Here is a 25846-nt window from a genome sequence, read left to right as displayed (position 1 = left end):
TGAGCCGGCCAAATCGGTCGACTCACGCGGCCAAACCTCAAGCGAAGCGCTGTCTCTCTCTCGCGCCCGTCTTCTTCCTCACGCGTACCTCACGCGGAGTCACGCCGACCCTGCTCCGACCTCATGCAGCCGCAGCTACGACCTCGCCGTCGTCGCATGCGAGCCCCGCTGCCGCCGCCGTCAACGAGGAGCCTGGCGCCGCAACCCTGACGCCGCCGCTGCCGTCCACTGCCCCTCGCTGCCGGAGAAGGGGAGGCTGGTGGAGGCCGTGGTGACGGCAGGCCCGCTGCTCGCCGCCGTCCTTCTCCTGCCACCGACCCCGGCTTCCTCTGACCCTCCCTCTTCTTCCTCTGCCCCCTCCCTCTTATGCGCCCTTCAATCCAATCATGGTCGCCTCTGGCCCTTCCTCCAGCGCGCCCCCCTAGCTCGCCTCCCGCCCTTGCTCCGGCCTCCTCCTGCGCGGCCCCCTCGCTCGCCTCCAGTCCTTCCTCTGGCCTCCTCCAGCGCGGGCCCTCCGCTGCCCCCATCCGTCTTCTTCCTCTGCCCCTTCCCTCTCGATATGTACGCAAGGAGAAGAAAGACCAGATGCAGGAAGTTCACGGCTGGCCTGGAGCCCGACGGATTTCGGCGACAAGCCGCTTCGCGCCGTCGTCTCCTATTCTGTTGCCGTCTCTTCCAAGAACGAGCGGAAGCTTGACAGAAGGGAGGCCATGGCAGCGGCATCGAGCCCAACGGCGAGCGACGGCCTGCGCGACGGCGGCGGCGGCGGGCCTGCAAGATTCGACAGAGAGAGTGGATTCCATGGTGGAAGAAGGGGAAGGGGAGGATTTGCGAGGGGAAGTTGACGACCTTTTTTTTCCAAGGAAGACAACCCTAACCAAACATGAAAACCGGTTCGGCCTGTCCCTTTTAACCAAACATGAAATTGGTTGATCCCGCTTCTAAAATCTGGTTGGGACCAACTCACCATCCTCCGCTCACCAACCAAACACACCCAGACACAAGATCTGTGGTTCTGCGGACAAATTAGCAAAAGTGATGCCTTATCGAGTGATTCTGTGAAATTTACTCATAAGAAAAACTAAAACAACTTGTTTGGTATCCCTTATCCCTCATTTCAATCCAAAATGAAACCAAACCAAATTTTTAATGGGATTTCATTTGGTTGAATTTGAACTCTGTTAAAATTATCATGTTTATCCAATACATGAATTTGTAGAGTGAGACAATTCTAGAAAAATGATGTCTCTTACAACTCGTTTGACATCCATAATTTGGGCCTAGAATTCTAAAATTCATTTTGAATTTCAGAAACCAACTTGTTTGGTTGGCATGAAATTGGCCACATGAACTCAATCTCAAATTCCATGAAGTCACACAATCATTGACCCTGATTCTTCTTTGAAGCCATCATTTATTTGGAATGTCTCTCGCTCTACAAATCTATATATTTTTGAACCTGAAATTCAAACAAAATGTCAAATGAGCTGTTTGAGTAATTGAGGTTATTTATAGTGTGATTTCATAAAATTTCATAATGATTTTATGTACCCAATCACCAGCAAACAAGTTGGTTTCTAAAATTCAAAATGAATTCCAGGATTTTAGGCTCAAACAAGCTGAAAGTGTAATTGAGGCTAAGAAAGGGCCATTTAGTAAAGTTTAAACCATTTCCATTGTAAATGGTTTCTCCCGGCGAAACACTATCCTCTGACCAAAGCGAAACCTACATCATCATCCATTTGCGCGGAGGTGTTCAGAGATGATTGCGACGGCTCCGGAGCCTGAAGTTACGAGCCAAAGATATAAGGCAGCCAGAGAATGTGCCGAAATCAACCGCTCACCTTCTTTTTTACTCAACTCTATGTACTCAGACAGAACGTTTTCACACACCATGAACTACAATTAGCAGGGGCGCTGGACCGCTGGTAAAATTCTACGCATGTTGTTTTGTGCCAAAACCTGGTTCTGGTTCTGGAACGAACAAACAGGTTAATCTACTTACGATATATCACAAGATTCTACAGGGTTCAGGGAAAACTCATGGCTGGCAGTTTCACTTCCACACCATTCCTTCTCTGAAACCTGAATGTAAAAAAAGAACTCTGAATCAGGAGAGAGCATCTATTAAAAGCGCAAAATTATTTTCTTTTCTTTTTGTGTTTAAGTAGTACCGCATCTGGTGTGAGTTCAATATTGTTAGCACCAATAAGCAAATCAAGGTTCAGACTTAACAGAAACGACAAGCAGGGTTCATAAATCCAGTGTGGGGTTGGATCACACTTCGTGGAGGTTCAGACTTCAGAGTTAACAGCAATCACAATCAAGGTCAATGACTTCATTCTCATAGATTTCATGTTCTGTACTATGTGCAATGTAGCAATGATTAGTGAGCACGAACTATCCACGTAAATGTATTTTTCTTAATTCAGGCTGAAGATAATAAGATATGATGCACAAAGTTGCGGAAAAATTAGGCAGGACCACAGGACGCAGTAGCAAAGATTGTTCTCCTTTCACTTAGACAAAATGTCCAAGCAGGGGGGTTCAGGGTATTTAGGACATTGAGTTTTTATTTTGCGGGTGAAAAGGGATATATTAAGAATTAAGAAGTACAATCTTGGAGAACCACGTCCATCATAGGCGATGGACCGGAACCCTGCCACACGACCGTGTGCATCTCCATACGAGCGATATTCGCAAGCGCATGACTAGCACGCTTCTGACTTCTATCCCCTTTCACAAACGAAAACGGCCACCCTTGCGACACCAAGAACCTAATTTCATCGATTAGACAGGCAAATCTAGACCAGTCTTTCCCTTTGCCCGTGCCAGCAGCCACAACTGCCTGGCAATCAGTTTCGACAAGAACTGGAAGCTGCGACCATTGGAGTGCCAGAGCAATGCCCTCCATGCATGCACACAGTTCAATTTAGGACATTGAGTTGAAGTGAAGTAGATGCAGATAGTGGTGTAATAAATAGTGGTGTAAGGTACCTGCCTGAAACCAATCTTGGTTAGCACAGATAATCTCCAACACTTTCCTCCTGTTCAAGATTAAATAAAGATATCAGGGAAAGAGGAAAATGAACAACCGATTATCTCTCGAGTTTTAGAAGTCAAATGAAACGTTACCCTTCCGAAAATTGTTCTGAAGAGTGCATCAACTCTGCTATCATACTAGCTGATCGGGCAGCATAAGCCTTGGCCAATGATTCACATAATTACAGAATATAGGAATATGAAAGATTGGTCTCTTCCCAACAGCATTACACCTTTGCCTATAAGTGCAATGTACAGCAGAATGATCACCCGAGTCCAACCCCTCACAGATAGCTCATACAACACTCATTTTACTACAGCTGCCTTCCGCTAAAGCACTAATTGAGTAACAACAATCCAAAGTTGATGCTCCGAACTGTATAAGAACACTGAATGCCTCCAAAAGCTACAAAATCCCGCAAGCAAATGTCTACTAAACTCACAGTCTGAGTAGTGAGTAGATCCATCTGTTTGCACAAATTACTCACATAACCACAGCCAGCATCCTGATGAGTACAAATTACAACGTGCATCCAACAGTAGCTACGCAGAATGGCATTTTGTGGAATTCTGATCAGGAGCTGCCGATTGACTCCATGGAGAGACGGACAAGTCTTAGCAGTTCCTCGACATTGTTAAAGTTTAAATCCAAAACTGTTCTTACTGAACCAAGACCATCACCCAGACCTTTTCCCCCTTCCTGATTGCCAGCACAAGCAGCAATTGCAATCTGTGATTTCCGAGTTGCATCAAATGCACAAGTGACATCATTTGTCTAAGAAGACAATAACCAAACAAAAAATTAGACTCCAAATGTTAACTGAAGTGGTATGCTAACTTTGTTATTTTATCATATGCAATTAACCATATAAGCATATCCAGTTGCTGGGGATAGTTACGAAAATATGCAACTTACTAATAACTTCAGGCTACATGTTTGTAAATTCTCTAAAAAAACATGTTTCGTACATAAACTTGAAGCATATTGGATTAGCAAAGTTTGGACTCCAAAATGAGCAAGCAGCAAACAGAAATCAGTGTTTAGGAATATTCGCACCCCCAGGGGCTCTCGAATCCCTGAAATTGGTAAATTTTGAGCTTAACTTTTGTCCGGTTTCGAACCAAATTGATCAGGAAATCTTTCCAAGTTGATATTTAGTTCCAAATTTTGCTGGTTGTTGAGCCATGAAAAAACAGAAAACTGGAATTGGCCACAGAGCATTTTCCCCCTCCCAAAATGGTGTTGTAGCCCTGCTAGGCTACAACAGGGCTACAACTGGTTTTCAGTCATATCTTATATTTATGTCAACCACTTTTTCCGTACAACAAACAATATGATTGCTTTGTGATGCTTGGCTAAGCATGACGAAATCATTAGAGGACCTTGGATTCTTGGAGAACTGACTGATTGAACCTCATCCAAATAACTTATCATATCAGAGATAGCATATCAATAAATGCTACTCCATCCGATCCATATTAATTGTCTCAAATTTGCCCAAATATGGATGTATCTATGCCTAAAAAGCGTCTAGATACATGTAATATTTCGACAATTAATATGGATCAGAGGGAGTATAATGTTGAACATCTAATTTATTTATTTTCAGAAGAGAACTGTACGAGAAACCCTGACAGTATAGATAGGGACCTAAATTCGCATCCACAAGGACTTGAACCCAGGTAGTGGGATTGTACACCATCTCTCCCATCCAAAGTGAGCTAAGCTCACTTGCTATTGAACTTCTAATGCATTTCCATTTGATGAATATGTATGATGTACGAACCCATAAAGCACATTATAGTATTATACTGCACTCGATCCTACATAAGGCCCCATGTTATACAGCAGAAAGAATTGCTAATAATGGGGCAGCCACTAATTTGAAACACCAAACACCCATAAATTCTCATCAAGGGGCAAATGTGTTGTGAACTGAAACCTACCAACGTAGAAACTCACTGGCCAGTTTGACTGAAAGGATTTATTTGTAATACATTTCATAGGAAGTACATAGAATTTTTTTCCCAAGGACTCATTTGTAATACATTTCATAGGAAAATTTCCACACAATCCAATCTCATGAAAAGATTGATACATTGCTCCTATGGTGCAATTAAACATCATTTCAATCCTGCACGACTCAAGATGGCATGACATTGCAATCCTATATTTTTCATATTCCTCATTTCCTGAATCATGTGTGCATCAAAGAAGAAGCTAAGAAATAGCTTGTTTGCAGTAAAAATCCATTGGGAAAGGAAAAACAAGCAGCAAGGTACTTACATAAGCAAGTAGCCTCAACAAGTGTGCTTGGTTACGGACAGCTAGTGGCAAAAGACTGCAAGCCACTTGAGGCGAATTTCCACCCTTGGTTGAAGGGGCCTTTGACACTCCATGGCTATTTAGATTATCAATATCTGAGGCAGATGATGATGGTGATTCACCTATATAACAGTGACAATTAAAAGCTAATATATGCACAATGGTTTCTCTAACTGCTAGCTGTATGCACCATAAAATGCAAGATACAAGATCAAGAATGCAACAGAACAGAACCAAAAGTATCCTTCCACTGTGTTTGTGTTGTGAGTCACTTTCCACATTATAATATTGAATATGCACACCATAACTGAGGTTACAGTGGGTAGAGAGCCATATCAGGGGAAAGGTTTAATCAAGAATGAATGAGTGTTGAATGACCACATTAGCAAAAAACAGAAGTGATGTCAGATCCAATACAATCAATATGTGAAGATTTATTAGCATTCGCTAGACCAGTAAATCCATTGCTGAAATATGTTGTCATACATGGTACATGCACAGCTGCACTCCTTTCTAATTTGGCTAAATACATTTTATCACCTGCATAGCTACAATAAGTGAACTTTGTCTGAACTTGGATAATAATTCTACCCATGTTTAGCGGACTAAAAGATGAATGGGTAACATTAATGTTCTTTGATCAAATTGGCACAATTCTGCACAAAGATAATAGATTCAAGGCTTCCAAAAATCCAGTAGGTTCCCATATGAGTTAACCATTTGAAACTATAGTTTAAAAGCTAGAAGAGGCAATGTTTATAGTTCAGGAAACAAGTACCTGGGGCTATCTGCACAACTGCCTGCAATTCCTGTCGATCCTTGCTTGCACTAGGGTGTTTGTAATATGCCGACTTAAGGTAAGCCACTTCTACACATTTATACGCTAAAGCAGCAGCAGCCATTTCCTTGCACCGTTCATATGCATGAGCACAAAAGCTGGGTAATAAAATAAAAGAAATTCCATTTTAGCATATAATACAATTAGCATTATCAGTACGCATAGTAACGACATGCTTTCCATAACTTTTAAACCTCGATCGCTGATTCTATATGAAATTTTAAATCAGAATAACTTGCACCACTGGTACAATTACTTGCAAGGTGGCTGCAGGTAGATGAAAATCATGAAATGATGTATTATCAGTGTATATATATATATATATATGAACTTTTTGAAAACTATATTCAAATTCGCTTTTAATTTGTGCATCTGGAAACATGGCGATATTAAGTAGGCAAGTGTATAGTTAGCTTACTCGCAGAGTTTTGCAGTTTCGGAATACATCTTCATTGACTGAGCTGCATCAGCTGGTCTTGAACTGTCCAAACTAGGAGTTTCCAAGAGAGACGCAACATGCAGAAACTTCAAAGCCGCCTCAAAGTACAGGCCTGTACTTTCAAGTGCTTGTCCCTTACTCTGCACGGAGGATCATGGTCAGAACTTATATAAGAGTTGATAATGTGGGTAAATCATGCTGAAATAACGTTTAACAAAATGGGCATCAACAACCTTCAGATGATTAGCCATATGCTTTAAATCTCGAGCTTCCTTAAGAGCAAATGCAACCATATTATTATCCTTCCTAATCAGACTTGCGGTGTCTGAAGTATTATGAAATGCTTGCTTCCTAGTGCCATGTTGAGATCCAGTTTCAACATTGGACCTCCTTAATTGTGCTTTCATTTTTGAAGCATCAGATTTTACTGGAGTGGAGAGGACCCCTGATTTGCCTTCTTTCAGATGTGAATGTGCACCTTGACCACCAATGGGAATCCGCACATCAGTGACTTGAGCGTGTGCTAAGTGAGGTATTCCCTTGTTGCTATCAGAATTCCCTTGTAAAGAACTAGGTAAAATGGGTTCATATGCAGCCTGACTCTCACCCAAGTTCTGAGCTTGCCGACCATTACATAACTCACCAACTTCGATGCCTGAGTTATGCGCAGCACTCGCATCAACATTCAGTGATCCATCTTTTCCAGTGAGTCTGCCATGAGAAAGCTTTTCGGTATTAAGACCTCTGAGTGGTGATGAAGAGACTGATTCAACTGGAGAGCCTTTTGGTTCTTGAGAGTTTTTGTTTTTCCGAGAGCTCGAGATCTTTGAAGAGCTGGAAGTAGCAACTGTAGAAGTCTGGAGATAGGCAGCATCCCTTCTATGGGGTTCGGCTGACTCCAAAGCCTCACTGGGAGGTACATTCTCCCATAGTTCTGATGGGACTTCTTTTCCAGTAACAAATTTGTTGTCGACAACTAGCTCATTGTTTAGACGCCCCTCAGCAGAAGACAACACTGTATCTGCATCCTGCACATTTTCATGTCTACTACCCACCTTGGACGTCAGTTCTTTGGACTTCATTGTCTTTAGCTTCCTTTCCTTCAATCGCTCATTCTTGGCTCCTTTGCTGGCATGATCCGCTGAATATTCCTGAATCTCTTCACATTCTTTTGCTATGTTCTTGGTAGACAAATCTAATCTTCCAACGGCTTCATGATGTTCTCTCTTCTTGTTACCAAAGGCTACATCCCCATCATCAATCTTTTTGGGGTTTTCCAATAAATCATATCTTGAAGAAACTTTGTCCTTGCGTAAAGAAATGTCAACTTGTTCACATGAACTCTTTATGGGTTTTTCCTTTGCAGGGAGAGTCTCGGTTTCATCAGGAACTTTTCCAGCAGTTAAATCACATTTATGATTCCAATCTCCCCCGAAATGATGTAGATCCTCTTTTTTAGTTTTCTTAGATGTTTTGTGTTCATCTTGATCAGTCCCTCTTTTGTTTGAAAATTTTGAATGCTTCTTGGATTTTTCAATAAGATCTCCTGTATATAAATTTGAAACAATCTGTCAGCAAGAAATGCAGGTAACTAAAGACAGCATAATGAAAATGCATCATAACTAACAAATATGAAAGAGAACAGAACCTCCATCTGAGTAGCTACTGTGGCTATTGTGCTTATTCTTCTGCTTTTCCACAACAAAGTTAGCTGATTTGCTCACTTGCTCTAGTCCATGTTTGCTCACGGAATCTCTCTCGAAAGGATAATGCTCTCCGTCGACAGTTCTTTTATTTTCTGTAGGGGCTTGTTGGTTTCTCATCAGAGGAAATGAAGATGGTGTGGGGTAAGAACTTTCATGTAGACCATTTCCATCTTTCAGAGTCCTTTTCCTACTCTGCTCAAGCTGTCCACTTATGCTGTGGGTGCTGGATACTGCGGTACCTGCAGCTGCAGTGTGAGGACCACCAGAAGAAACACCAGTTGCAGGAGCTTGAGTGGCATACAGTGCGTTCAGAGCATTTGTTGTTTCATCCTCTCCAATGTCGCATCTATTCATCCCAGGTCTGCAAACAATTTGAACTATACCTTTAGTAAGAGAAATATCCTCGTGAAATCAGTTCTACAACTTCCTGCATAACCACTTTTCAGTACTAAAGTTGTCCTAAGTTAATCGTTTCAGCAGAAATGGCGTTAAAGTGGATGGAGAAATTATCCATGTCAGATCCAACTGGAATAGTTGATTTGAGTACGCTAATAAAGTATTAAGTAGAGGGATAGCGGTGTCAACAGATATGGCAGGACATACAGAAGCAATCATTTCTTAGCTTATGCACAAACTTGAACTTACAGCCAGTTAAGCATGATACATTTCCACTTCTGTGGGAGCATAGAAGGGTTTGTCCCATATGGTAGGAGGCGCCATTTCTGGCACATGTCACAGCATACCCAATTTTCCTTTATCACAACAGGTGCAGGGTGAGGGGCTGCATTTGTAGTTGTTATCGTGCTGGTTGCAGGCATATGCAACTCTTGTTCTTCCGAAGCTGGAAATTTTCCATGTTGTGCACTGGCTAGGATCTTTTTCCTTGCTGTTCCAGACATCTCAAATTCCTTCTCATTATTGTCATTCATCATCATCTCTCTTTGTTGCAAATCGCACTGGGCATTTCTGTTCTCCAACATATCCCCTTCCTTGTCCACTTGAGATCCCACAGGTAGGTTTTCAGCAAGCTCTTTATGTGGTTTTTCTTTCGCTTTATTTTCAAAATGATTAGACTTTAATAGAGAGTCATTTTTCCTATCTATAACTGCTGCAGATGAATGGATATATTTGTCATCCTCCAAGAAACCAGATGGTGCTGTAGCATTGATTTTGCGTTCCTTCTGCATTCTCTTGACCTCAGTTATGTAAGTATCTCCCCCAGAAATACAGGGTATACTAGGTGTGTCTGATATCTCTTGACAGGCAGACGCTTCTATGTTAATCTCCTTGTTCATGATTGTGTTGGTGCCATCTACATTTTTTCTGGTCTTTGTATCTATAGTCTTCCGCCCCTTACTGTCCAACTTCATTTTCTTAGAGACATGGCTTCTGAAATGTCCAACATGAAGAGCAGGCTCCGAATGGCCTTCATATCTAATAGTTAAATTCTCTACATCTAAATGTTTTTCCCATTTCTTCAATAATGGAGCAACTTTATTCGTTAAGTGCAGAACGTTGCCATGCAAAGGTGACAGCAAGAAGCCTCCAGGAACTGAAAAACATGTCATGATCTGATTGATCATGCAAAAAGAAAAGTAAACAGTTACTTTCCTACACTTAATCTGTTGAATAAGGCTAATTATGTGATTATACAGTAGTTTACCTGGAGGATAGTACGAGGAGATTCATATGGCATATTGCCAAACTCAGGTGACAGCCCCTCAAGACCATCAGGACTATTCTCCATGGATGAGGACGACGAAATATCAAGGCCCAAACCGCTGTATATAGATGCATTTCCCCCCACTAAAGTATTACTGGAACCAACTCTGATCCGAACTTTGCGTGCCTTGTGATCAGTACCATTAGATGAACTGTCCAAAGAACCAGAACAGGAAACAGAGTCTTTCTCATGATTTCTGCTTGAACGTCTTTCCTTTTTACATAAATCACCAGATGAAGTTCCCATGGCACAATTATTTCGGGAAATGTATTCCGCCGCTACAGTTGAAGGGTTTTGACGCATGCTCTGCGGGAGTAAATAATCACACAATTAATACTGCACAAATCTATATTCACCAGAGCACGTACTGATTAACAGCACAATGTAAATTGATAAAGTACCTCAGTGGATTGTTGGTAGGGTTTTCTTGAGGTGCTAATGTTTGCCACCTTGGGTGAGCTTCTAGTTTGAGGCAAAGGGGTAGGAGAACGCTGGTATGTGGGTAAAAATGAACCATATCCACCAAATTTCGGTCCTGTCACAGATTGTGCCAGGCTCAATATTCCCTGAAATACAACAAAAGATAGCAACCTACATCATCTGCCCAGCTCTTTACCTAGGTTGTCTGCAGAAACTCCTCCTTCGAAGTCTTTCTGAAAATGTCCTAGAACATTTTGAAGCTTTTCATCCTGAAACCAAAGTTAGTACATTAGGCAAAGAATGAAGATCTCGAAAGCCAAGAACCTTTGCCTAGCTACAGACATGCAAAATACTCCATATACAGCATATAACTATAAACTCACAGGTAACCTTTCTGGATGTCACTCAGATGCATTATTGATCGGCGAAGATCATAATTACATTAATCACCTGAAAAGTCTAATCCTAAAAATAACTAGAGAAAGGATCTTGTGGTGTGCCTTTCACTGAACTTGGACATGAAAATGTACCACAATCTATGCTTTATTTTGTTCCTTGCACTTCCTTCCAAGTCTGTAGTGAAGGTCGGTATCACTGTATGTGTATGAGTTTGATTTCCAAGCAAACAAGCACATTCATGCTCACAAGTGAGAACAATGGACGCCCTTATAATTTACAGTGTCAACAAAAGAGCACTGTTGGAACCATAAATACGAGTACAAGATCTTGTAGCCTTGCCCAAAGTTGCCGGTTTTGGCAAGAATAATGGGATCCCAAGAATCAACCCTAAAGCATTTCTGTGGTTTCCCTAACTAGTTGGTCCTTTAAACCATGCAGCAAAACTGTACTAACTCACACAGCAAGACACCAAAGCGCTCGACCAAATTGGCAGCCGCGCGTTAACCGACGAATCACACCTAAATGTTGGGAGTCGTCCATGTACTAAACTAATAGATGGAAAATTTGGGGAGTCTTCTTCGTTGTACTAAACTAATACTCCGTAGATGGAAAAATGTTGGGGGTCTTCTTCGATGTGCTGTACTAAACTAATAGATTGAATATCTAGGAACCGCCAACACACACAAACACAAATTAGCAACTTCCGCAGCGAATCCGACACGAGGCCAGGCAAAAGCACAGGCGCGTCGTCACGGCCGCGCGCATACCGCAAGGCCAGGAGAAGGGAGATTTTGGACGGGGGATGAAGAAAACTAACGATGTATGCCAGCGCGACGTCGGGGTCGACGAAGCCGTGTCCGCCGTCGTCGTCGGAGCAGGCTTCCCCCTCCTCCAGCTCGACGTCGTCCGCCATGCCCCGGAACCCCGCGCCACCACCGCGCTCCCCCTGCCGCCCTCGTAGCGACAGCATCCTCAACCCCGCGCGGCCACTGCCCAACGGCTCCCCCTGCCCCCAGGCGGCCCAGGGGACGGCAGGGATCTCTCTCCCGCCGGCGACGCACGACAGCCCGAGGAGACGCAGTTGGGCGCAACTAGAGCCCCGGAGCTCGGTTCGCGTGGCGGGGACGCTCGGTTCCTCCTTCCCGCCGTCGACGTCTCGAGTGTTTTTTTTTTCTACCGTGCGTTTTCTTTTACCACGCCTCTTGTCTTCTCTTCTTCCGGGTTGGTTGGTGCTGTGCTGTCTGTACCGTTACCTGGTTTGGGTCGGACATGTGGGTGGGAGCTGCTCCTCTGCCATTGGCCGTCTTGCCGCTGCAGCGCTTTTGGTGCGGTGCGCGTGCTGCGGGTGGGGGGCTGTGTGAGCGAGGGAATGGAGGCTGCGTGTCCAGGAAGCGCAGTGAAGCGTGCTAGGCTGGGGTTGGAGTGGACTCACGCCAATCATACGCGGCGTCACGTTCTCTGCGTCGTTCAAAATATCTGGTGCTACCACTTATTCAGGTGCTAAGACACCGTGGCATCTCTAAAATATTTAAAATAACTGCTGGGGAGGATCTGACCACCGGACCCTAGCTACCGGGGGATCTAACCACGTGAGAGAACACGGCTGCTGGAGATATTCGGATCACAGCCTGGCTGTTCGTTGGAAAAAGGACTTTTCGACTGTACTGTACAATTAGTATTACGTAAGTTACAATACACAAACAATATCAACAAAATATATGCCCATCTCTACAAGCTCAACTATTCTGGAATCAACTATGGACATATTAAATAGCTCACCTCTACAAGCTCAACTAAAAATCAGAAAGCAAGCAAGACATATAAAGAGTAAAATGCATCAGAGGTTCCAATTCTTTCGTAAAAGTCCCAAGTTAGTTCTAATTTTTTGAAACTGCACGTTTGAATCCCAATTGTTTCGTAAGTGGTTCGGTGCGGGTCCTAAGGTGGCTCGGGCGCGTGCCTGGTGCCTACGTGGCTATTTGGACCCACATGTCAGGTGCCAAGATGGAACGTTTTTTGCAAAAAAGACCCTGCCTCTTTCCTTCCTCTTCCCCGTGCCCCTTTTCCTCTTCTTCCTCTCTCCCCAAAGCTCTCTCCCCCTATGTTCTTCTCCTCCCCAGGCCACGAATTCCGGCGCGCGAGCTCCCCTCACCGCTCTGGCCCACCCTCGCGCCCTACGCCGCACCAAGCAGATCCAACGCACCACACCACGTCCTCCTCTGCAGTTTTTGGTAGCCGCACATAAACTTCTCTCTAAATTTAATCATTGACATGTTCTTAATCAAAACCTGAACTGATACTTCGGTGTTCTATTCTATAAGTGTATCTTGATCCTAGCATAACACACTTGCGAAAAGATGATCCTGAAGATTGAAAACACAACTCTTTACACAACCTTTATCAAACTAAGGAACAAGGCTCCTTTGACATGTAGCTTACTTTTTAAGTTGTTTAACCAAGTGTAACTCTTTTCATCTAAATAAAAACGGAGTGTACACTTCAATTAACTCACTCTCCGCTACCCTCACAATTTTTCCTATCAATTTCTATACTAGACAAAGAGTAGATGATTTACTTGATTCTAGTTAGCTAATGATGTTGTTAAAGTAAAACAAACTGAAGCAAAACATGCGCATACCTTATTTGGGTTAAGCTTCTTTCTCCTCTCCGGCTCTTGGTGTCTTTTATCTTCAACATGTGATCTGGAATCATATGCAGGCGTAAATACATATACATAAGCGACACAGTTTGAAGTTTAATATATATATATAAACTCTATTAGATACCCAGGGTGCAGAATAACTATTGTCGTTCTGACTAGCCGGACGACCGGACCAACCTGGCCACCCGACCGAGCGAGGCGCCCCAGCGACGTAATTTTTTTAAATAAATTATGACGGGAGACGGGGGACGGTTTCTCCCGAGCTGCTCCCGCGTGCCCATCTCTCCACTCGTTTGCGGTTCCAGTCGATTTGGGTTCCCGTTGGCGAGTGGCGACCACGATGAGCGTAGGCGGCGGCGGCGGCTTCTGTCGGATTTCTGCTGGAATTGCGGCGAGGCGAGGCGGCGACGGCTGTGCTGCGGCGTTCGTCGGCGACGGAAGGGGCGAGGAGTAGCTTACCTCGAGGTCGGTTCTGATTTCGACGGCGTGACCGTCCACACGGACCAGCAGCCCCGAGCCCTTGATATCCACCGGAGGCAGTGGCCGCCCCTCTCTCTCCCTCCCTCCCTCAGGCCAAGAGCATACGGGTGAAGATGCTTCCTCTCTCTCTCTCTCCCTCCCCTGATATCCATTCGGTTCTGATTCTCTCAACCACCTCCGGCGAAGCCGACTCTCCCTCCACTTCACCCCGGTCGGCAGCGGCTTCGCACGGCTCGACCGTCGAGGGGCCCTGCCGCCGATCAAGAGCTCCATGATTAATTTTCTGAGACGAATTTTACTGCACTGCTAGCTAACTTTGCAACAATTTGCACAGCCGCAGGTCCTCATCTTCACTCCACCGCGTGTTCGACGAGATGCACGCCCGCCCGCCCTCATCTACTGTTAAGATGAGAAACACCTATTCATGTATGTTACCTGTTCGGCAGAATGCTTGTGAGAGATGTGTTTATCAAGCAAGTTTCCTTTAGTTCTTGCAAAAATTAAAATGAAGTTGATTTTATTTACACTTTTCATTTTCGATTTGATTTACCTTCGCGCAAGCAATTCCCAGATGAGGAAGAGTACTAAGCTTTATCAGATTAGTATCATCTTCTTTGTGCAAGCAAAAGAAGTTTTCTAGAGATTTCAATTCTGACCATACCATATACTTTCATTGCAGTTTATTAATTTTTACACCTCTGATGTTATCAGTTCATTCTTGACTGTTTCTACATTGAAAGGGGCTTGTAAAATCTGAATGCAGTACAGTTTTTTGCCCAAAATCACCAGGATTCAGTGCAGTTTTGGCTAGAATAGAAGTGCCAGACATCTACAATTTTGAAAGATGATATATGCAGTTGTTTTCTCGTCAGGATTCGGTGCAGTTTCGGTGGGAGAAGGGAGCAGTGGAGTTTCATTTCATGCCGTTAGGAAATCAGGAGGCTGGGGTGATATAACCAAGGTGCAAATGGATCCATTGTTGTTGCTGCTTCTGCTAGGAAAAAACAAATTCAGGCTATTGACGCCTTGCGAAGCTATTGCACCTGAACTTGTTATCTAGCTGGCAAATGAGCTTGCTGTAAAACAAAATAGTTGACAAATGAGCTTGTTGTCAAAAAAATAGTTGGCAGTTGAGCCTGGCGTTCACACGCCTATGAGATTTTCTCCTGCTTTACTCGTTATGCTTCTTCTTTCTGCCTTTAATCTCGTATAAGCTTGAATTTTTACCCCTCTGATGTTTTTTCTAGAGGTTTTTATTCTGACAATACCATGTACTTTCATTGCAGGTTCTTAAATTGGATCCACTAGTTCAGCGGATTTTTGTTGTTGCTCGTCAAAGATCTTCTAGGTATCTAAATTCGTAGACTAATCTTCCACTCGTTTTATGATTCTGTCTGAAAGGGATAAATTCTTGCATGCACTTAATTCCAAGGTGTTGTTGTATGAGCAGGATCTAGCTTTCTTTAGTATCCACTAATTCGTTTGGATTCCTGATAAATATGAGGAAGATGTCATAGAGAACAGGATGGCAACAACCATCGTTCCTTACCTTTTTTTCTGCAGAATTTTTTGCTAAAGCCAACTTCCTTTGTGGTAGATTCGTGTAGCCCTTATTCTGCTGACCATGGCACTCACTGTTAGTATAAATTTGCTGATTTCGAAGTTGTTCTACGACGCCCTAAGAAGTTCGCTTCTCCATGATCTAATCGTCATCTCACAAGTAGAAACAACAAATGCTTTAATTGTGCATATTGCTCGCTAGGTCTCTCCCTCCAAATCTCCCTGACTCCCTCCATCTCTCCAATGTAGATCTGTGTGATGAGGGCATTGATGCCTTCTACAATGCTCGTGCTCAGGTCTATATTTATAATGCCGTATTGTTTTCTTTGTTTTCTGTTATTTTACATCTACTTAGAGCAAGTTTCTCATTCTGCTTTTGTAGCATAAGTTTTTTGATCTTCTGTTTTTTTAAGGTCGTCCAAAATCCTTCTAATAGGAACTCTTACAAAACCTTAATAGAACGTGGTGTTTGCAGGAAATGGAAATTAGAGAGATGGATTTAAAGGCAAAGGTTGACGAGTTAGCAAGGAGCAACAGGCTACTCAACATAAAGCATCGGCAACTACTTCTGAAGCTACTGGAAATGCTCTGCTAGAAGCTGAATCATTTTATTAAGTTGAAAGACTTGGAAGAGAAGAAGGGAGAGTTGGTATGACATTTCGTAGTATCTTTTGTGGATCTAGAACACATGTTCAGTTGTTGGTGACTATTTCCCCTTACACAGAACAGAAATTATTGGAAGACAAAGTGCAAAGCTTGGAGAAAGTATGGTCATTGGTTCCAGAAGAATCTTTGAAAAATCCGAGCCCTGGTACATTTCTCCATGCATATTAACCTTTTTATTCACTAATCGTACTTTCTTCATCTTTAGTTGCAGAAGTATAGGCAGCATAGATTGATGCAGTGCGAATGATAATTAGTTTGGTGGTTCTCTTTACTTCTTAAACAGCTAATTAATCAATGTAGTAGTTTGTATCTTTAAACAGCTAGTGTGAAATATGAAGTCATTAGTATAATTACACGTATTGTGAACATTCAGTAGTTTGCTTCCGTAAAACATTGAATTCCTCGTTTTGTCTTTAGTACATGCAAGTTTTGTTTACTGAATGCATACTGACTGAATGTACAGGAATATTTTTTTATTGCCTGTAGTACATGATGGTCCGTGTAGTACATGATGAACTGACCTTTCGAAATTGTTTAAATTTACTTACCTTGATTTCTCCTTTTAGCCTCACAAGGTGTGCACTACATAAGATTTACACAAGGTTCAAAGCCAGGCAAATTTTTGCAAGAACCCAGTTCAGCTTCAGCAGCGACCCATGTGCCGCGCCAAGGCACGCCCCAGCAGCCACCAAAGGGATTGTTAGACTTCAAGCTTGCCGGCAGTGTGTTCACGAGTGTGGTGTGCATCTTCTTCAGGAGCACTCTGCATAGTTAGTCTCAAGATGCATATACCTCTTTGTTTTGTTTTGCTTTCTGAACTTCGTGAAGTACTCAAAAGCCCACCACATTTTACCTTTTGTAATTCATTCACGTTTTCTTTTATACAGTAGGAAAAACTTCCACGATATAAGAAATATTTGATGTGATTTTAACAATCTAGCCATAATGTGTATAATCTGGTTGTATAATGTTAATTACGTCGGGCAATAATTTACCCAGTTCGCCGGTCAGCTCGATTTCGTGCGCAGCAACGGCGGATCGTGGGGCTTAGTCGTGCGGCAACTGCATCTAACATAAATTTACGTCGGACAAACGAAATCGTGTAGTTAGCCGTGAGTATAGTATTCTAAAGGTGCATGCAACATAAATTATGAAGGTGCATGTAACATAAATTACGTCACATGAAAATGTAAAAAAAAATCAAAATTTCAAATGTCAGAAGCTGCATGCGACGTAAACTTATGTTGCATGCAAACGAGCTCACCGCACGGGCGTGCGCTCGATGCCTGAAACCCCATGTAACTTTGTTACGTCACATGCAAGGAAACTGAGGGGTGGAAGCAAGTTCGGACGCTAGGTTGGGTCAAGCGCGCGCGTGGTCGGGCGGGGTGCAGAATAATATTCTGCTCCCAGGGAGTCAAATAGCGCGACCCTATATATATACAGGAGATGGATTTGGTACGCCTATCCTCCCCGGTGCCCACCATCGGTACCGTTCATGTGCATTAGGATTCTAACTTTTATTTTTCTTTTAGTTCTTTCTATAATTCCAAGAGGAATGCTAGTTTATTCACCCTCTTACACGCATATGACAACTTTATGGCAAGGTTCAAAATGTTTCTCTTTCTAGCATGTTGATGTATTTGAGGAGCGTACAAAATTCAAAAACATTGCTTGTTTCGTCTGGGCCATGGACCACTAGGCCTAGGCCTCGAATTTGATGGCACATGGATGGCCCATTTAGGAATGAGGCATGGGCTGAAGCGGAAAGGGCAGAGAGAAAAGGTGGCTAGAATGGTAGTCCATGTGCATGTTGTGTGAGTGTGCAGTGGTACATTTTTTTTGAAGAAAAAGTGGTTCACCTGGCAGCAAAAGAAATCTATATGCTTTGCATGTGGGTTTGACCATTGGATATTTCAATGCATTCTTATTGTTTAGTGATATTTCCATGCAACTGCGTGCTTCTCTTAACCACGACATTTCATTAAATTCATGGATGGTCATTCCAAAATACTCCTACTTTCTTTGGTACGTAGGACCAATAAGTCGGTACCTTTGACAAACATGCTTCCGGTGCCTAGAGTCAAAATACTAGCACCTACCTACAATTCTTTGATGCCTAGGGATTCTAAAACCAAGTAAACATGTCGGCACTACTGATCCAACAAGTCGGTACCTTTGATGAACATGCTTCTGGTGCTCCGATTTATTTAGTCGGTGGCCTAATAAAATCATTTGGATTATTTGTTCGGTAAGAGTAAATTAAATGAACCGTGACATAATTAAAACGTTTGTATTAATTAATGTCATGATACGAGTAAAATCTTGATACAAATCTCCGGTACCCCGATTTCATCTAATCGGTACCCTGATAAAATATGTGATCGGTACCCGGCACCTCAATCAAATTATTTAGATTAATTCATGGTTCGAATAGAAGTCTTTGGTACGAGTTAAAATAAAAGCTTAAGCATGTCATACTTCTGCCTCTCAATACACACAACTATTTCAGTGTTCTGTTACCTAATAGGCATGACAAGCATCCACGCTATTACCCAATAGGCATGTCAATGCTTCCACTTCTATTGTCCAATAGGCATTTTAAAGCATCTACCTTTTAACTGTGAATCAAAGAGATGCTATCACATTTTGATATCTGACAATCTCATAATATAACAAAGTGCCTTCAAGTAACAACTCGCAGCGTTTCTTCGTTGCGGCCAGGAATCAAGCACAAACACAAATCCCAGTCTAAGTATTTTGGACAAATAAATTCACCCAGCTCCGCCGGCGTGCTCTTTGGCGTCGAGCTCGACCACATGCAGCTTCAGCAGCGGCAGCACACGAACAGCGGCGGCAACAAACACGGCCTCCATCGCCATGGTGACATTTTTGCTTCCTCTTCATTCTTACCTTTCATCCCAGTCCATGTTGCTGCCATTACTCTTTACCTCCACGAGAACAAGGCGTCCAGTGCTAGAGCATTAAGACAAAAATGGTTAAGAGTTAAGACAGAAACATTTCTCCGCAGAAAATTGAAGTAAACAAACAGATGGACTGCATAATAACCAACCAAGTGGCGGATGTACACCATCGAAATCGACCTAATTGTCAAAAAAAAAAGAGGCAAATGCAAGAAGAACAGCACAATCCATAGAAGGTCGGCGGAGCGCCAATGCCAGAGCTCCCGAAGGCAGACGAACAGATATGTTGCCATCAAGGGCCGAAGGCAGAGGAGGTCTCCTCAGCGGCGCCGGCGCGCGGCGAAGACCTGGAGGCGCCCGAGGTCTCCTAGGCCAGAACCTCGTGCTCCTGGAGGAAGATGGGGAGCGCCGAGCGCCATGGCTGCTGCTGTTCTTGAGCACGAGCTGCTCTGGTCGAGCTCCAGCTCGTCGTCCGGGTGATGGCTGTTGAGGTGGAAGAGGTGCTGGATCATGGTGCGGGCTGATCTTGTGGAGGAAGGGGCCGGCAGTGCGGACAACACGGCCAGCCTGCTCGTGAGCAAGGAGAGGATATGGTGTGGTGCGAGAAGAGTCACGGGTGTGTGCAGCACCTAGTGGACGGCCTAGGCCTGATACGGCAAATGCACAGGGTCTGCTACACATTTATTGATTGCCGTGAACTTCTCTAGAAAATGATAAATAGTCGAGAAATGCTAGGCCGGTGGGAATCACGAGGTGCATCGCACGGCAGCAACAATGTCGATATCCATGCCACTACTTTTCAATATATATATATAGAGTCGTTAACCCCAGGTGCAAATTCTGCACCCCACCCGATGCCCCGCTCGCGCCTGACCTGCCGAGCGCCCGGCCGCACCGCACGACCCCACCCGCACCAGGTTTTGTGCATGCGACCTAACCAAATTGCGATGGGGGATTCCTGCTGTATAAAACTAGCAGCGACCGCACGTCCGATTCTGTTTTTCTGCATGGAACGTAAGAAAGTTACGTTGAGGTTATCTGCAACATAGCCTGCATGAGACATAAGAAAGTAAGAAAGTTAAGTTGGTGCTTATAAAAATGTCAAAACTAGTCGTCCAAGATCTTTGAGTAATGTTTTTGACTATGAACATGTCCTTTCTAATGCCAAACGTACAACCAAACATACATCCTCAAAAATCTTTTCAGTGCCCGACTGATTCAATTCATGCTTGTGAACCAATGGTAGATTTTAGCCTTGGACCACAAAGTCAATAGAATATACAGATTTCAAAGTAGCATATACAAACTGTAGGAATGGAAGGCTGATTAATCATCTGCAAAGTTTTCGGACAGAAATGGGCAATAAGGAGACAGGAAGTGGGTTGTCCAACTGTTGGGTTACATATAAATGAATATATGGCAAGATCTGCACTTTGGATTCCAGACAGAGTGTAGTAGTTTTAAAAAAAAGTCTCTTGCATAACAGTTTCAATCCCTCCATCTGACGACATAATTATTTAGTGAATATTACAGAGCACACTCATGACATAATCTCAGAATACCGAAGCATAATGCTTAAGTTTTTAGGATCATCTGAGAGTCACAATAAGTCTCAACTATTATGTCTAATGTGCAAGAACTACAAATCATTTCGTGAATCAGCAGAACAACATATCATTCCCATTCTAATCTAATCAGTTGCCTGGCATAGTAGTACTAATCACTACTGTATAATCCGCATGGTAATTCACTATCTTTCTCATCATCTTCCCCCTGATCATCTTCATCCTCCTCGTCATCCAGAAGACGGCATCGGGATCTTACGAGTAAAAATCTCATGTACAATGATTATCGTAAGATTCGTAACTACTCCATAAAATGAATATGGTTTTAACCAAAGGATGGATAACTTAAATCAAGTATGAACATTAGTTTAAGCAGCAATAACAGGATTCAGAAAAGAAACTATGCAATAAATTTCAGTATTTGTTATTTCTACTTGTGAGACGATGATTCGATCATGGAAAAATGAGCTTCTCAGGTCATTGTAAAACAAATTCTAGATCAGAAAATTTATCCTAACAGTGAGTACCATAGTCAGCAGAATAACGGCTATACGAATCTACCACAAACGAAAATGGTTTTAACCAAAGAACCATTTGTTATCAATCTAATGCATCAAAGCTTTTCAGGCAACTGCCACTACTACAGCTACTGCAGTACTGCTGCTGGTGAAACAGATGGCAAGTCCTCTGAAGGAAAAGAGAATATAGTCCCATTAAAAGATTCAAAGGAAGTCTGGGCAGCTTGAACATGATTACACGATAAAACTTTGTGGAACATGGTAAGACCTTGGAAATCATGCCAATGCCATCGAGTATTTCAATGCCTGGTCCAACTACAAACTTGAACATAGGAATGGACTATTGGGCCAATACAGGAAGTTCTCCTACTGCAGTTAGTTCATGGTAAAGCTACCCCCAACTGTAGTTCCAAGGGCTGCGGTCCCAACAGAGCCATGGATGCCGGTTCCTTCTTAGATCTTAGCTTCAGAAATATAATTATAATCGTTTCCCTTTCTTATTTTTGTACTCCATCCGATCCTAAATTGTTGTCGAAATATTACATGTATCTAGACATTTTTTAAGAATAGATACATCCATATTTGGGCAAATTTGAGTCAAGAATTTAGGATCAGATGGAGTAGCTTCCAATGACCTGTTTCATAAATACTTCGTTCCCAACCTATTTCCTGGTTTTAACCAAAACATCTGAAGAAGGTAAGGAACGATGGTATTTATCGCCTTCTCTTTGACATCTTCCTCGTATTTATCATGAATCCAAGTGAATTAGTGGATACTAAAGAAAGCTAGATACTGCTCATGCCTCATGCAACAACCCCTTGGAATTAAGTGCATGTGAGAATTTATCCGTTTCAGACAGAATCATAAAAACGAGTGGGCAATTATGTCTAGGAATTTAGATACCTCAAATATCTTTGACAGCTAAAGCAGCAAAGGAAGCCCGCTGAATTAGTGGATCCAATTTAAGAACCTGCACTGAAAGTACATGGTATGGTCAGAATGAAAACCTCTAGAAAACATCAGAGGGGTAAATTTCAAGCTTATACGAGACTAAAGGCAGAAAGAAGTAACGGAAATAGTAAAGCAAGAGAAAATCTTATAGGCGTGTAAACACCAAGCTCATCTGCCAACTATTTTTTGACAGCAAACTCATTTGCCAACTTTTTTTTTACAACAAGCTCATTTGCCAACTAGATAACAAGTTCAGCTGCAATAGCTTCAGGCTGCAAGGCGTCAACAACCTGAATTTTTTTCCAGTAGTAGCAGCAACAACAAAAATGGATCCATTTCCACCTTGGTTATATCACCCCAGCCTCCTGATTTCCTGACAGCGTCAAAAGAAACTCCAGTGCTCCCTGCTCCCGGCAAAATTGCACCGAATCCAGACGAGAACAGAAGTGCATATATCATCTTTCAAACTTGTAGATGTCTGGCACTTTAATTCTAGTTGATTGACAATTTTGAGGAAGACTGACTATATATTACAATAGTAATCAAGTCATAGGTCTGGTACATAATGGCTACATGAATCCAAGTGAATTAGTGGAAACCAAAGAAAGCTAGATACTGCTCATGCAACAACACCTTGGAATTAAGTGCATGTAAGAATTTATCCCTTTCAGACAGAATCAAAGAACAAGTGGGCGATTTTTTCTAGGAATTTTGATACCTCGAGGATCTTTGACAGTGAAAGCCTGCTGAATTGTGGATCCAATTTAAGAACCTGCAACCAAAGTACATGGTATGCTCACAATGAATACCTCCAGGGACTCTAAATTGGAGCATAACATGCTATTGATCACAGCACCCTGAACCCTGAACTACAGCATGAAAAATGACAAAATTATCACAGTGCAAACGCAATGAGCTAAACTACTACCACATTTTGGACCATATCACCGATGCTGGAAATCTTTGGCAAGACCACATCAGTTTCTTGGAAACAGAACACTATTGACGGCTAGATAAAATAAAGAACCTGCTCTTCTACGGCGAACAGTACTGCATTCACGAAAACGCCATCGATTCCAATGCATTTGCACATTAGAGCAATAAACGAGTTCATGAGTTCATGTACTTTCAACACTACAGCAGGTATTGCTGCTGGTGAAACACATGGCAAGTCCTCTTCCTCATTTGGGAATTGCTTGCGTGAAGGTAAATAAATTTGCAAAATGAAAAGACTAAATAAAATCAACTTCATTTTCATCTTCGCAAGAACAAAAGGAAACTTGATTGATAAACACATCACTCTCACAGGCATTCTGCCGAACAGGTTAGCATCATACGTGTACAGGTGTTTCTCACCGTGACAGTAGATGAGGGCGGGCAGTCGTGCAGCTCGTCGAGCACGTGATGAGGGGCGTATGAGGACCGGCGGGTGCAAATCGTTGAAAAATTAGCTAGCATCAGTGCAGGAAATTTCGTGGCCAAAAATTATTCCATGGAGCTGACCTGGGCTGCAGCTCCGGGAGGTCAGGGATCCTGCTGCCGGTGCGGGAGGGGCCCTCCGGCCCTGGACGGTCGAGCCGTGCGGAGCCACTGCCGACCAGGTCGAAGTGGAGGGAGAGGCGACTTGGCCGCAGCAGATATAACCGCCGGGACGAGCTTCTTCACCGGAGGAAAGAGAACCTCCTGGATGCTATTAGCCTGAGGGAGAGAGAGAGAGAGAGAGGCGGGCGCTGCCGCCGGTGGATGTCGGGACTGCTCTTCCGTGGACCGCCGCGTCGTCAAATTAAGAAGCGAGCTCGCGGTAGGCTGCTCCTCTCCCCTTCCGTCGTCGAACGCCGCAGCACAGCCGCCGCCGCCTAGCCTCTCGCAGCAATTCCAGCAGAAACCACTCGCCGCCGCCGCCGCTCGCCGCAAATCCAGCAGAAGCCGCTCGCAGCTCGCCAACGGGATCCCGAATCCACTGGAACCGCAAGATTTTTATTTTTATTTTTTTCAGCGGAGAGGTGGGCACGCGGGTGTAGCTTGGGACAAACCGTCGCCTGTATCGGACCTCCGATCACCTCCACGGGTTGATGCTGCTTCTTTTTTTGCGAATAACCTGCACAGGTTGTTGCTGCTGTGTGTGGATGTAGTCTGGCGGGTTGCTCGTGTGCGCCGAGACGTACTGGCTGAGGGCGACGAGGCGCTGCCTCGCTGAGATCGGGCGGCGGCGGCATGTTTGGAGCGAGCGACGGCGGCATGTGGGATCAAGATGCGGTGTTTTGCGGCGTCGTTAGACGAAGTGGGCCTACCCAATTGGGTCATGAGGTGTCAACGGACTTAAATGGACGCCACTTAAGTGCTTTTTTGCGGACGGCTGAAGCGGGCTCGCGGACGGTCCGCTTCCGTTGACGTCACTACTATGAAGCTACCAACGCACCATATCATCTCTAAAATATTCAAAATAAAAATAAAAATTTGAGTAAACTCATTATCTATGTGTCTAAAATCTCACAAAAAAATTTAGATCAAGCCAGGTCCACATTTCCTCTACAACGTTGGAAGAATTGATGCAAGGATTGAATACATGGCTTGTGATGAAAGATTAGTGATAACTATCCTAAAGATCAATCGAAGAAGTTTATTATACTTCCCGGCTTGATACATGTAAGGTGAAGCATGTTGTGTCTTCAGTCTTCATGAAGACAATAAGTCTCAAAGATGAAGATCGATGGGACATCGCCTCTACGCTCGCAAGGATCGGATCCTTTCTCTGCCTGGCAGTCGTAGCACTTTAGGTACAACCGCACAACATGTGTTGATCAGAGCAGGTTCAAATTAAACTAGCTCACCCCTACACACCACACTGATAGTCTGATACAGGGAACAACAACAAAAACTCTCGCGTCACTCCCCAGCCGGGGCGACATGGGAGGCAACTCACCAGCCAGGCCGTCTCCCCCACCCACCTACCTTCCCCTCGTCGCTGCCGGAGATGGCTAACGGGAAAGCCCGCAAGGCCATCGAGGATGGCGGCAGCAGGGCCTCTTGCTGCTGGTCCGCGGCGGCGCGGCAGCTGGAGCGTAGCCGCGCACGGATCTCGGTGCCCTGCTGGCGGCTGCGAGGAAGCTTAAAGTTGTTGTTGCTTGGCAGCACAATGGGGTGGAGGAGGAGGCTTCGGGGGGGGGGGGGGGGGCTCTGGGGCTTGGCTCCGTGTCCACGTGTCCAGATCTGGTCGCTGTAGTTCCTGTTGCGGCTGGGGAGAGCCGGGCGCTTGGCTTGCGGCGACAGGCAGCGCTTCGGGCGCGGTGGAGCAGCAACGGACGGCGACGGTGACTTCGGGCGCGCCATTTCCCTCAGATTCGGTGGCTCGGATCGGTGACGGCGGCGCTATTTGCGTCGCTCTCCTCCTTGGTGGCGTCGCTTTTGGAGTTTTGCACCGGCCGTGGGACCAGTGGTTGTGGGGCTGCGTGGGGTTCGTTGGCGTCTTTTGCGGCTGCGACGGTGATGTTGAGATGAGTTTGGGCTGCGGCGATGGTCTTGTTAATCGGTCCTTCCGGCGTGTTCAGTGTCTCTCCAGTGTTGGTTTTGCTTCATCGTTGGGAAGTCAGAGTCGCCAGCTCAGAGGAGTGATGTGTGATGACGAG

The 25846-nt window shown here is 44.1% G+C and overlaps 1 protein-coding gene and 3 long non-coding RNA genes across 10 annotated transcripts; 1 reads left to right on the top strand and 3 right to left on the bottom strand.

The window, feature by feature from the left end:
- Positions 1-1824: 1824 nt before the first annotated feature.
- Positions 1825-12213, bottom strand: LOC100830897. 4 transcript variants are annotated; one of them, XM_014896782.2, is made up of 13 exons: positions 11711-12211; positions 10691-10763; positions 10476-10609; positions 10015-10380; positions 8997-9922; positions 8294-8712; positions 6879-8191; positions 6625-6785; positions 6147-6304; positions 5330-5490; positions 3136-3817; positions 2998-3047; positions 1825-2085 (listed from the first exon to the last, which is right to left on the bottom strand). In XM_014896782.2, exons 1-11 carry the CDS (start codon positions 11861-11863, stop codon positions 3617-3619), a joined length of 4065 nt encoding a protein of 1354 aa, XP_014752268.1. In that variant the 5' UTR covers positions 11864-12211; the 3' UTR covers positions 1825-2085; positions 2998-3047; positions 3136-3616. The 4 variants fall into 4 exon arrangements, with proteins under 4 accessions (XP_014752268.1, XP_014752269.1, XP_010228629.1 ...); XM_014896783.2 differs by lacking the exon at positions 1825-2085 and adding an exon at positions 2494-2908; XM_010230327.3 differs by lacking the exon at positions 1825-2085 and having other exon boundaries at positions 2494-3047; positions 5330-5463; positions 11711-12213.
- A 1895-nt stretch (positions 12214-14108) lies between these two features.
- Positions 14109-17100, top strand: LOC104581781. 3 transcript variants are annotated; one of them, XR_002961832.1, is made up of 6 exons: positions 14109-14142; positions 14370-14996; positions 15322-15383; positions 15845-15891; positions 16071-16244; positions 16325-17100. It is a non-coding gene; the product is annotated as an uncharacterized LOC104581781 (long non-coding RNA). The 3 variants fall into 3 exon arrangements; XR_729941.3 differs by lacking the exon at positions 14109-14142 and having other exon boundaries at positions 14151-14996; positions 16325-16406; positions 16828-17100; XR_002961831.1 differs by lacking the exon at positions 14109-14142 and having other exon boundaries at positions 14151-14996; positions 16320-16406; positions 16828-17100.
- Positions 17101-18714: 1614 nt separating this feature from the next.
- On the bottom strand, positions 18715-20040 carry LOC112269785. The gene is made up of 2 exons (XR_002961830.1): positions 19335-20040; positions 18715-19237 (listed from the first exon to the last, which is right to left on the bottom strand). It is a non-coding gene; the product is annotated as an uncharacterized LOC112269785 (long non-coding RNA).
- Positions 20041-20640: 600 nt separating this feature from the next.
- Positions 20641-25364, bottom strand: LOC104581780. Of its 2 annotated transcripts, XR_729938.3 has the most exons (4): positions 24254-25364; positions 23577-24180; positions 22939-22992; positions 20641-22244 (listed from the first exon to the last, which is right to left on the bottom strand). It is a non-coding gene; the product is annotated as an uncharacterized LOC104581780 (long non-coding RNA). The 2 variants fall into 2 exon arrangements; XR_729937.3 differs by having other exon boundaries at positions 23577-24646.
- Between the last annotated feature and the right edge of the window lie 482 nt (positions 25365-25846).

The sequence above is a fragment of the Brachypodium distachyon genome, chromosome 1, assembly GCF_000005505.3.
Source record: "Brachypodium distachyon strain Bd21 chromosome 1, Brachypodium_distachyon_v3.0, whole genome shotgun sequence".
Lineage (NCBI taxonomy): Eukaryota > Viridiplantae > Streptophyta > Magnoliopsida > Poales > Poaceae > Brachypodium > Brachypodium distachyon.
Note: the sequence above shows the minus strand (reverse complement) of the source record. Positions and strands in the feature narration are given on the sequence as shown.